At 50.8% G+C, this 12,482-nt stretch overlaps 1 protein-coding gene across 2 annotated transcripts in view; it reads left to right on the plus strand.

The window, feature by feature from the left end:
- The first annotated feature begins 2,506 nt into the window (after positions 1-2,506).
- ZBTB47 (zinc finger and BTB domain containing 47) overlaps positions 2,507-12,482 on the plus strand; it is an 84,850-nt gene continuing 74,874 nt past the window's right edge. Inside the window, exon 1 of one of the 2 annotated variants that reach the window (XM_075922895.2) lies at positions 2,507-2,699. In XM_075922895.2, the coding sequence (XP_075779010.2) occupies positions 2,697-2,699 (3 nt within the window). In that variant the 5' untranslated portion in view covers positions 2,507-2,696. The remainder of the gene's footprint in view (positions 2,700-12,482) is intronic. The other variant, XM_075922896.2, reaches the window with a different exon arrangement.

Here is a 12,482-nt window from a genome sequence, read left to right on the forward strand (position 1 = left end):
TTTACAACACTACCTGTTTCAGGTGTGTGTGTCTGTGAGCTGTGTTCTCAGGGGTAGCTGTGTTGTGTGTGTGTGTGTGTGTGTGTGTGTGTGTGTGTGTGTGTGTGTGTGAGGTGTGTTCACAGGGGTATCTGTGTCACGTGTGTGTGAGTGTGTTTGAGCTGTGTTCTCAGGAGTACCTGTGTAAGGTGTGGGGTGGGGAGCTGTGTTCTCAGCAGTACCTGTGTCCCGTGTGTGTGTGTGTGTGTGTGTGCTGTGTTCTCAGGGTTACCTGTGTCAGGTGTGTGTGTGAGAGAGACAGAGAGAGAGAGAGAGAGAGAGAGAGCTATGTTCTCAGGGGTACCTGTGTCAGGTGTGCGTATGAGCTGTGGTCACAGGGGTACCTGTGTCAGATGTGTGTGTGCGTGTTGTGTGAACTGTGTTCTCAGGGGTACCTGTGTCAGGTGTGTGTGTGGGGACTGTGTTCTCAGGGGTACCTGTGTCAGGTGTGTGTGAGGGGGACTGTGTTCTCAGGGGTATCTGTGTCAGGCGTGTGTGTGGAGGGGAGACTGTGTTCTCAGGGGTACCTGTGTCAGGTGTGTGTGTGTGTGTGTGTCAGGTGTGTGGGGGGGGGGAACTGTGTTCTCAGGGGTACCTGTGTCAGGTGTGTGTGGGGGAGGGCTGTGTTCTCAAGGGTACCTGTGTCAGGTGTGTGGGGGGGGGCTGTGTTCTCAGGGGTACCTGTGTCAGGTGTGTGGGGGGAGCTGTATTCTCAGGGGTACCTGTGTCAGGTGTGTGTGTGGGGGGGGCTGTATTCTCAGGGGTACCTGTGTCAGGTGTGTGTGGGGGGGCTGTGTTCTCAGGGATACCTGTGTCAGGTGTGTGTGTGGGAAGGGCTCTATTCTCAGGGGTACCTGTGTCAGGTGTGTGTGGGGGGGCTGTATTCTCAGGGGTACCTGTGTCAGGTGTGTGTGTGGGGGGGCTGTATTCTCAGGGGTACCTGTGTCAGGTGTGTGTGGGGGGGCTGTGTTCTCAGGGATACCTGTGTCAGGTGTGTGTGTGGGGGGCTGTATTCTCAGGGGTACCTGTGTCAGGTGTGTGTGTGGGGGGGGCTGTGTTCTCAGGGATACCTGTGTCAGGTGTGTGTGTGGGGGGCTGTATTCTCAGGGGTACCTGTGTCAGGTGTGTGTGGGGGGGCTGTATTCTCAGGGGTACCTGTGTCAGGTGTGTGTGTGGGGGGGGCTGTATTCTCAGGGGTACCTGTGTCAGGTGTGTGTGTGGGGGGCTGTATTCTCAGGGGTACCTGTGTCAGGTGTGTGTGGGAAGGGCTCTATTCTCAGGGGTACCTGTGTCAGGTGTGTGTGTGGGAAGGGCTCTATTCTCAGGGATACCTGTGTCAGGTGTGTGTGTGGGAAGGGCTCTATTCTCAGGGGTACCTGTGTCAGGTGTGTGTGTGGGAAGGGCTCTATTCTCAGGGGTACCTGTGTCAGGTGTGTGTGTGGGAAGGGCTCTATTCTCAGGGGTACCTGTGTCAGGTGTGTGTGTGGGGGGGCTGTGTTCTCAGGGATACCTGTGTCAGGTGTGTGTGTGGGAAGGGCTCTATTCTCAGGGGTACCTGTGTCAGGTGTGTGTGTGGGAAGGGCTCTATTCTCAGGGGTACCTGTGTCAGGTGTGTGTGTGGGAAGGGCTCTATTCTCAGGGGTACCTGTGTCAGGTGTGTGTGTGGGAAGGGCTCTATTCTCAGGGGTACCTGTGTCAGGTGTGTGTGTGGGGGGGCTGTGTTCTCAGGGGTACCTGTGTCAGGTGTGTGTGTGTGGGAAGGGCTCTATTCTCAGGGGTACCTGTGTCAGGTGTGTGTGTGGGAAGGGCTCTATTCTCAGGGGTACCTGTGTCAGGTGTGTGTGTGGGGGGGCTGTGTTCTCAGGGATACCTGTGTCAGGTGTGTGTGTGGGAAGGGCTCTATTCTCAGGGGTACCTGTGTCAGGTGTGTGTGTTGGGGGGCTGTGTTCTCAGGGATACCTGTGTCAGGTGTGTGTGTGGGAAGGGCTCTATTCTCAGGGGTACCTGTGTCAGGTGTGTGTGTGGGAAGGGCTCTATTCTCAGGGGTACCTGTGTCAGGTGTGTGTGTGGGAAGGGCTCTATTCTCAGGGGTACCTGTGTCAGGTGTGTGTGTGGGAAGGGCTCTATTCTCAGGGGTACCTGTGTCAGGTGTGTGTGTGGGGGGGGGGAGCTGCGTTCTCAGGGCTACCCGGGTCCCAGGCGGGCGGTGGGAGCGGACGCTGCGCGGGTCAGCGGCCGGCCCGGAGGGGAGCCGGGGCGGGGCAGCGAGCGCCCGGGAGCCCGCAGAATCAGCGCCCTGTCTCTTTAAAGGCCCAGACACGGCCCCATCTGATGCGGCGGCTCCAATCAGCAGCCCTGGGCTCTGGCAGCAGCCGCAGCCGCCTCTGCTCCGCATTCCTCCCTCTTCCTAAGGGCTAACATGGCGATGGCAGGATGAGGATGAGGTGAAGCAGCAGCAGCACAGACACACAAGCGGGGCAGAGAGCACAGCAGGGGGAGGGGCCTGCAGCAGAGCAAAGGAGAAAGCGGGGGGGGGGGGGGATTTAAAAAAAAAAAGCAAGCAAGCAACACCCCACCCAACATTTTCATGGAGAGCACAAATCCCCTGCAAGCAGAGGAGGATCAGGACTCCTTTGAGCTGAGACCCTTGCATCAAAATGGTAGAGCTGCAAACCTTTCCTTTCTCTCCTTCTTCCTCTCGTTGGTTTCTCCCAGCCCCCCCCCCTCCTTTCCCCCGAAACTTGCCGAAATAATTGCACCCACGTTGGGGGTGGGGGATGGGGTGGGGGCTACCCAGAGGTGCATGGTTTATTTTATGTCTGTGCATGCTGCATCCACAGCCTGGGGGAGGGGGGATATACAGGTATGTGCCCACTATAAAGAGTGGGAGCTTATTTCTGGGGGAAGGGGGCTGTTAAAAACCCCGGTGCCAGGGGAGGTGCATCTCTGTCTTTGGAAAGTGCATTTGCCAAGGGGGAAAGCTGGTGCCACAATAGCTGTCTGGTTGCATGCAAAGAGTTAAATTCCTTCATAGCGGGCTGATGCCTTTGCAAAGGATTAGGTCACAATCCAAGCATTTTAATTACAAGTTGATTTTTGTTAATGCCCTGCTGCCTCTCCTCTCCATGCAGCAATGACAGTTTTGCTTGTAGGTGGGTGCAAGAAACATAATGCCATCCTCCCCTGAGGCTCTTGAATTAGGAAAGGCAGCTGCGTGGGGCATGCGATTGGATTGGGGTCTTGAGTTCTGCTGGATTTGTTTGCCCTCCCCTGCATAACAGGAAAGGTGTCAGGAGTTTGGTGGGACTTGCATTGGAGCTGGAGGGGGAGCGAAGGGAGGAAGGGGGTCAGATTTCTGCACACTCAAGGGCAAGAATCGGAACAGTGCAAACATAAAGGTGGCAGGGCGGGTGTATGTGTTAGACACCACCCGAGGTGGCTGTTAAGAGTTGCTGTGTTTGGTTGAGGGTTTATTTTGCAAAGGGGAGGGGGGGTTAGCAGAGCTGAGCAGAGATTGTTCTCTGGAATGTGGAAAATATTGAAGATGGATTTATTTCCCCCTCCTTGTGTTAATGCTGATAAGAGAATGAATTCATCAGCAGTTCCCCCTCATTTAGGTAACTTTCCTCCCTGCCCCTTCCCCTTCATGTATGTTTTAGGATTTTTCTTTGTCAGTCCTAAGTGCTGGGGAAAGTTCTCTTACCTTTTCTCGCAGTGCATAGTGTGCAGGTGTGTTGAGATGCGAAAGCCTTGAGGACCACAGGCTTGCTGAGCTGGGTGGCGGGAGGGGTGGGAATACTTCGGCATGGGTGGAACGCATGGAGTTGAATAGAGACCTATGTCTGTTCCCATACATTTTATTTTCCAGTCGCGTCTGATTTCGCAGGTTGATGTGCCGGTCGAGTGGAATACGATATTCCGTAATGGCTGACTCAGGGCTTCATTCTGAGTTCATGCTGGTGCGAACCAGACGTAACCACGGGGAAGTTGGGATGGGACCAGGATCCTGTCGCAGGTGCCTATGAATATGGATAGGCATTTCTCTCCCAAGTGGTGCTGTGCGGATCTGCGGGAAGTAGCTGCGCAGACTTGGCGGGGCTGGTTTCATTGGGGTTGATTTGGGCTCAGTCTGAGCAGCAACAAACTTCCTTGGACGTGGTGGGAGTTTAGGGTGGGCGAGGAGTGTAGGAGCTAGTCCCATCGTGGTAACAGTGGTGGGGACTTTTTCATCTGGGTAGTTCATCCTTGCAGAAAGCAGGCCTTAAACAAAGTGCTGCGATATGTAAACAGAAATCAGATTCCCCTTATATAAAGAGGACTCCGCAAGGCCTTCTTGCAGTCTGCTGTGAATGAGGACAAGTAATCCACGGGTCGAACCAAACAAATACTCTCTAGCTCGTTCAGTAAAAAATGTACCATTCTGTGATTTCCAGCGTGATGGCACCGTGCCCGTAATAACACAGCCGGCCCTTTGAGTGGCTTTTAGGAAATGGCAAAAAAGTGCTAGGTTTGAAAATAATAACAACCTGGGCATATTAGTGTGACATTGATCTGGTGTGTGTGAGGTAATTATCGGGATGTGTCTAGCTCTTCCCTTGACAAACCTCCTGTTGAGTATGCTCAGCAGCCCATGTGGCAGCTCTGTTCCTGCACTGGGGCACATACGGGGTCTGGGTGGCTGGTGGTGGGTAGAAGAGTCTGTCCATGATTAGTATTAGCTGACCCAGTGGCAATTTTACTACGGAAACCTCTTTATGATCTATTTAGAGCAGGCGTGGGCACCTGTGGCCCACAGGGGATTCTGCCTGTGGCCTGTGCACCTGTCTGCGCTACTCCCCACACCCGAGCCCCAAGCTTCTTACTTCTCCCACTCCCGCCCAGCACTTTCAGAGTGCCATGAAGCTCTTTTGCTGGTGTTCAAGCTCTGGACGGGAGGGGGAGGTTTGTGGCGTTCCGGAAGCGCTGGGGGGGCGAGGAAGAAGTGCAGGGCTCCAGGGCGCAAGAGGGGTGTGGAGGAAAGGGGCAGAGAGGGGATGTGCAGGCCACAGGTGGAACCCCAGTGGGCTGCAAGGTTACCCACCACTGGTGAAGTGGCCCACTCACTGGGCTTGGTTGCCCATCTCTGATTTAGAAAGACACTCCCTGGTGATTTTGTCCCCAAGGGTGGAGCCTGTGAAGTTTTACACAACAAATATGACCCATGTTTTATGACTTTTTTCTTTAATAAATTGAAATCAGAGAAGCTGTTTTGGACCCTCAAGCTGCAGTCTTGGCTTTAATGTGCCTCTTCATGGGTGCTGGGCCCCGCCACACGGATTAGCTCAGGGATTGGTTTGGATTTAAGCATTCCCCTTGCAGAGTCTGCCATCCAAACACCAGCAATCCAGCTAAGCGCTTGAGAACTGGGCAGTGAAACTAACCAGTTGCATCACCCTGTGCAACCAGAGTTAGATTCAAAAAATGAACACACAGTGAAAAGTAAACTAGATTTTATTTTTAAAACAATCTGCTTTGCTCTCAAGATTATTAAATAACATAGGAAAGCTATCTTATGGGAAGAATTATTTTTAAAATCTTACTGTTCTTCTAATGTTATGTTTTTGGACCTGAAATAAAACTTTCCGCAGTGCAAATAATTCAGCCGCTAACATTCCTATTATTGCAATTTATTACATCACTTAGGTCTGGTTTTGAGCTAGAGTAAATGCAGTGGCACAAGCTTGTCTTGGCGTTTTCCCCAATAGCAGCCAGACAGACTTGTACAATCTTTTGCATCCTCCAAAATGCCGCTTATCTTTGTGCCCGTTGCAAAAAAATTACCGCAAATGCAATTGTTGTATATAGGAAACCCATGTAACATAGTGTACAAAAATAACATGGCGCGCTGCCTTTTGAAATGTCTAGTGCCTGAGAGAAGTGGTGAGAATATTGCTTGTGAGGAGATGAAAAATTGGTTATTTTGAAGATACATAATGAATGTACAGAAGATCCGCTTAAGGAAAGTAAGAATATCCCTTTTTGCATATGAACTGAATGTGTCAAAACATCAGCCGTTCTTTGAATATCTTGCATGAAACGCTTTCCGAATGCGCATATGTGATCCGCTGGATCTCGCTAGATGATCAAAGTAATTGCTCTTCGGAGCTGTTGAATTTCAAGGTTTCGGCTTAGACAGGCATGGTGGGAGGAAGCATTACATGACCTCTTGCCTCTTTACGTATAAACTTTTTTAAAAAAATGCACCTATACCTTATACACAAAGGCTGCGTCTAGACTGGCAAGTTTTTCTGCAAAAGCAGCTGCTTTTGCGGACAAACTTGCCAGCTGTCCACATTGGCCGCTTGAATTTCCGCAAGAACACTGACGATCTCATGTAAGATTGTCAGTGTTCTTGTGGAAATACTATGCTGCTCCCGTTCAGGCAAAAGCCCTCTTGCGCAAATCATTTGCCTAAGAGGGCCAGTGTAGACAACGCGGTATTGTTTTGTGCAAAAAAGCCCCGATGGCGAAAATGGCAATCGGGGCTTTCTTGCGCAAAACCGCGTCTAGATTGGCACGGACGCTTTTCTGCAAAAAGTCCTCTAGACGCTCTTTTCTGCAAATGCTTTTAATGGAAAAACTTTTCCGTTAAAAGCATTTGCGGAAAATCATGCCAGTCTAGACTTAGCCAAAGAGTAAAATGGGGAAACTCGCTTCTCTCTCTGTGACTTGTGTCTCAAACTCCAATGAAGGCCCTACTCATGCAGAAGCTGTACACATGCCGTAACCTTCTACCCTCGAGTAGTCACCATGGTGGCATGGATGAAGCTGCAGGACAACCATGACAGCATAATGCTGTGGCTTTTCGGGCCTGATCCTGCATCTATCCATGCTTGTGACAAAGCTCTGTTTGCTTAGAGCTGAAATATTGTTTGTGTGGGGAACAGAGGTGTTGGGGAAAACAGGTTTTTTCTGTAGTTATTTTCTCCCTTCCTTTGTGGTCTATATTTTTTTTCTTGCCCCTTCCCTCTTCTCTCTGAACAATATCAGTCATGATAAAACCTCTTCTGAGGCCCGGTTAGACCCAGTGGTGAAGCTGCGAGCCCAGACAGAGCGGTGCATGTGAGTGCTGGGGGGACGAGACAGGTGTCACAAGCCAGATGCTCAGAGGCCTCGCCTTCGCCCTGTTGAAATCAGAGAGTTTTGCCCCGGCCTCCGTGGGAACAGACTGGGTCCTGGGAGAGTCTGGCCCCTGCCCTGGGAGTTTTTGGTCCACGAAACCCCCTTCGGAAAGAAAAGGATTCTCGGTCCGAATTGGAACTGCTCATAGTCTCTTCTAGCAAATAGGACCAGCAATGATCTGGTCTGTGCAGGGTGCATGGCAAGTCAGGGGCTCTTGAAGTCGAATTCTGCCTCTAATTCCCTCATGTCGGTAAGCCCTTGATCCAGCTTGGGCACGTGCTTAGTTCTAAGCAGGTGTGTAATGCCCCTGAAATGGAGGGCGCTGTTCACGGGTGTGCAGCTAGGCCAGAAGTCCCCAAACTGTGGGGCAGTCCGGAGGAGTGTTTGAAAGGGCACAGCTGAGGCATGGGCCAGCCCCTACAGGGGGGCCTAGAGGGAGTGCCTCCTAGCTCCGCTGCTGGTCCCAGTTGTGGCCCCGACATCATGAACCTTATCCATGTCTCCTCCCCTCCCCCCACAGGGCCAGGGTCCTGCTTCCAGCTTGGGAGAGGAGAGCACGGAGACCAGCTAAACACATGCTTAAGTTCTTTGCTGGCTGCTCTGCCCTTCCATTCCCCCAGTTGTACAATGGAAGAAACAGTCTGTATTTGCCTCACAGAAGGGCTCGCAAGATTATTTCATGCCTCAGTGGAAGTATGTAGCATCCCCGTTTATTATGCACGTGTTCTGTATGATCGGGCAGCCACGAACCCCGACGCTGAGGAGTAGGTCAAAGGGTAAGCAGCAGCTGGAATTAAGCCGGGACACTGAGCTAGGGGTGGGGTGAATTGGGGAAGGTCGCTCCTTTGCAGAACTGCTGTTTGACAGGAGCTGATGGGGGATGGGGAAGGAATTAAGCGCCAGGGCAATCACTTTGAGCCAGGTGTGCAGAGTGGCTAATTGCAACTAAGAAGAGAGAGCCTTTTTCATATTGCCTTTTCCGGTGCCATGCAGCAGTCCGGCCTTTTCTGTGGAGCAAGGATTAATAATCGATCTGATGAATGCCTCTCTTTCAGAGTTGCTGAATTTGCTAGACAGGGACAATAAAAAATAAGTTCCTTGATTTTTTTTTTTTTTTATGTGCCTTCATCAATTGTTAAACCGCTGGCTGGCAGCAGCTGGAAGGAGGACTAGATCGTCTTCCAAATACATCTTTAAAGGGAAGCACAGTCTGATTTGCATACCTTGGTAGACAGTCAGGTGGGAGGCTGGTTTTCAGAGCCCGGCGGCTAGAGGTGGAAAATACCGATTAGGTTAATTCCATTCCACTCCAAGGGCATGTGCAGTGCCCACGTAAAGACATATCCAATATTAAATTAATACTGTGGCTGATCTTAGCAAACTGGTGAGTCAGTCCTATTAGCAGCATTAGCCCAAGGTGAGATTAAAATGATGATAAATGGTGTCAATAGCTGAGACACATTCTTGTTCCGGGACAGCAAGTTCTAGAGGAGACCAAAGGCCTTATGGAAACTGCAGATCGGATGCTTTTACCTGACATGCGCTGTGCTGCAGCTGTGTGGCCGGGGGATTCTGGGCGCAGTTTTTCACCATGGTAGCAATCTTGTGGCTCTAAATTAGTATGTGTAAGCCACCAGATAACAGATCTGGGCATTCACTGGCATCTAGCCCTAATCAGAGCCCTAATTAGGTTTGTCCAAATCTTTGAAGATGGAGACAAACTAAGAACCCAAGAATAGCCAGACTGGGTCAGACCAATGGTCCATCTAGTCAAGTATTCTGTTTTCCAGCAGTGGCCATGCCAGCTGCTTCGGAGGGAATGAACAGAGCAGGGAATCATCAAGTGATCCCACCCCTGTCTTTCCAGACAAACAGAGGCTAGGGACACCATTGCTACCCATCCTGGCTAGTGGCTAATAGCCACGACCTATCCACCATGAATGTATCTAGCCCTCCGTTTTCTGAGGTTTTTTTTTTTTTTTTAAACCTGGGGTGTGAATGTAGCCAGTCCTTTTAAAGCAAATACTCCAGATTGTTCTCAGTTGTGATGCTGATAAGCAGCAATGGAAAGCCAACCACCAGTTGGGTCCCTATTCCCTGGGAGTGACGGGAAGGGAGCGCCCTGTGCGTTCGAGACGTCTTTGTCTTGTGAAGGGTCTTGGAACCCAGAATGCCGAGCCTGGTGCAACTCCAGAGCTAGAGGAGCTGTTACGCCTGGTTTCTGGTGGGCGCAAGGAAGGAATTCTCTCTCCTTTGCCCTTGCAGCCTTGTGCATAGCTTCCTGGGCTAGTAGCGGAGAGAGCACCGGGGAGGTGGAGGAGGGGAAGGAGTCAGAGGAGCCAACCCAAGATAGCTGGGCCTAACCCAAAACAGCTAGGCTACTCTGCTGCCAAAAGCGGCCCCTTTGTCCAGCTCTCCGGTGGTTCCCAGTGGCCAGCAGCTCTGTAAGAAGACAGTGAGCGTTCAGTCCTACCACGTCCTTTAGTTCTCCCTTTTACCTCCTGTCCCCGGCATCAGTTCCGGCGTAAGCCATTGTACCACCTTGAGCTGACCTCTAGAGGAACTGGCGTTTCTCTTCTGAGATTTCAGACCCTGACTAGCCAGTGGCTGAAATGAAAAGTGGCACCCCTGACTGAGCACCCTGGAACCACAGTCTCCTGCTTCCCAGCAGGGAGAATTGCAAAATGAAGGCAGAAGGGGGTAAGATTGTCCTCATTAAATATCTGAGCCGGGGCGGGGACTGCCTGGGAGGGAGAAGAGCTGCATAAGCAGAAGGGCAGGGCTGGCACAAGAACAAATAAATGGGTGACCAGAATGTGTGGCTGGCAGTCACAAGAAGGTTTCCAACCATCAGAGGGATGAGGTTCCTTGAACAGCCTCCCCGTAGGAGCAGCAGGGGAAAGAAACCTCACTGGTTTTGAGACGGAGCTGGATCAGCTTTGTGAACAGGATGATATGACAGGGTTGCCTGTCAACCTGTGGAACTCATTGCCAAGGGATGATGTGATGGCCAAAATTATAGTGGGGTTTAAGAATGAGATAAGTACCTGGGGGAGGGATAGGTCCATCAGTGGCTGCCAGCCAACATAAGAACATAAGAGCGGCCGTATTGGGTCAGACCAAAGGTCCATCTAGCCCAATAGCCTGTCTGCTGACAGTGGCCAGCACCAGGTGCCTCAGAGAGGGTGGACCGAAGACAATGATCAGTGATTTGTCTCCTGCCATCTTTCTCCAGCCTCTGACAAACAGAGGCCAGGGACACCACTTCTATCCCCTGGCTAATAGCCTTTTATGGACCTAACCTCCATGAAATTATCTAGCTTCTCTTTAAACTCTGTTATAGTCCTAGCCCTCACAGCCTCCTCTGGCAAGGAGTTCCACAGGTTGACTACATGCTGTGTGAAGAAGAACTTTCTTTTATTAGTTCTAAACCTGCTACCCATTAATTTCATTTGGAGTCCTCTAGTTCTTCTATTATGGGAACTAATAAATAACATGGTCGTCATTCCATGATCCAGGTGTCCCTCACTCCTGATTGTCAGAAGCTGGGATTGGACAGCCAGGCATTGATCCCTCACTGACTGCCTGCCTGCCATCTGAAGCACCTGGCATTGCCCGTTGTCGGCAGATAGGATACTGGGATAAGTGGAATATTTCTCTGACCCAATATGGCCGTTCTTTTGATAGCAAGAGACGGGATTAGTGAGCCAGGAGGTCCCTTTCTGCCTTAGGTAGCTTTCAGCAAACATAGCCTAAGCATGTGTTAGTGGCTGTGCAGCTGTTGGCCAGCTCGATACCGTTAGGGTGTGTCTACACAGCACCCTAAACTCCAAAATAAGATATGCAATTTGTGCTATGCAAATTGCGTATCATTTCAAAATAGCTTATTTTGAAATTTGGCACATCTACCCAGCGCCGAATTTCAAACTAATGCTCTATTTCGAGCCGTCCCTTAACCCTCATGCAATGAAGTTTACTGGGATGGTGAAATAGCACGCTCATTATTTTGAAAAATACTTCGAAATAATGGGCAGCTTGTGTAGACATGGGGTAGCTGTTTCAGGATACCTCTGGTATCCCAAAATAGCCGTGAAGTGTAGACGTAGCCTTAGTGGGCCCACTGCCCTATGTCTACACTGCCAGTGGCCATCTCATTGGAGCACATGTAGACTGGGATGAAGCTAGCACACAGAGCAGCTGTAGTGTAGACACAGCAGCCCGGGCTAGCTTGTATGTACTCTGGCAGGTAGCCCATGCCAAGTCTCATCCCCTGTGTCTACGCAACATGTGCGACTGTGCTCGTTAGATGAAAGCCAGCATGGGCATATGCTCTACCTATATGGCAGTCACCCCTTCTCTCACCGTGTAGACATAACCTAGGTATGTGAACATAGGACTAAAAATACTAGTGACAGCACGTATTTTCAAGAAATCCCCTCTCCTGCTTGTTGATGGGGGGTGGCCAGAAAAATTGAATCATTCATTTTTCACAAAAAAAAATCTATTTTCCATTTCCCTTTGCCTGACTTTTTGTGTTCCTGGGTGTTTTCTAGCCAGCTCTGGCAGAAAGTTCCTCTTGGTAAAAATGCAAGAGAAAGTTTGACACGAGCCTCTTTAGTAATTAAGGCAACAAACTTGATAAAGTTTTCACAAGTGCCTAAGTGAGCTAGATGCATGAGTCGCATTGATTTTTTCCCAATAGGGGTTATGCACCTAAGTCACTTGGGTGCCCTTGGAAAATCTCACCCTCTGGTTCCAGCCTGACCAACCAGTGCTGCTCCAGTTCTCTATAGGCCCTTCGTGTAAGTTGGATGCAGCTTTTAAATCACTCCCCTAACTTGGACCCCTGTCCAGCTCTGGGCAGAGGGCCCAAGGACTTCCTTTGTCTGCCAGCTGCTCTGTGGATTAGACGATTCTTAGCTCTGGGTATGCTGTGAGTGCCTGTTTTGACGTGACTGACTTGGTTTGGCCTCTTGGTGAGGGAGGATGTCGCACGCTGCCCCTGGCCTCGCTCTCAGACACATCTGGGCTTAATAACGCCGCGCTGATCTGCCGAGAGAGCAAGTTCTCGATGCCTCCTTGCAGCGAAATGAATGTGCTGGGATTCGCCAGGATGAAGGGCAGAGCCATGCGTCTCGTTGACTGCCCGATATGAGCAGACAGCCAACACAGGATAAGGGACAGGTGCCTTCCAGGACTGCATTACATTCCTCAGCGGTGGGCCCAGTAGGATCATGAATCTGTAAGAGCCACTGCCATATCCTCCTCTTAAATCCTTCCTT

This window comes from Pelodiscus sinensis, chromosome 2, assembly GCF_052426305.1.
Source record: "Pelodiscus sinensis isolate ZL-2025 chromosome 2, ASM5242630v1, whole genome shotgun sequence".
Taxonomy (NCBI): domain Eukaryota; kingdom Metazoa; phylum Chordata; order Testudines; family Trionychidae; genus Pelodiscus; species Pelodiscus sinensis.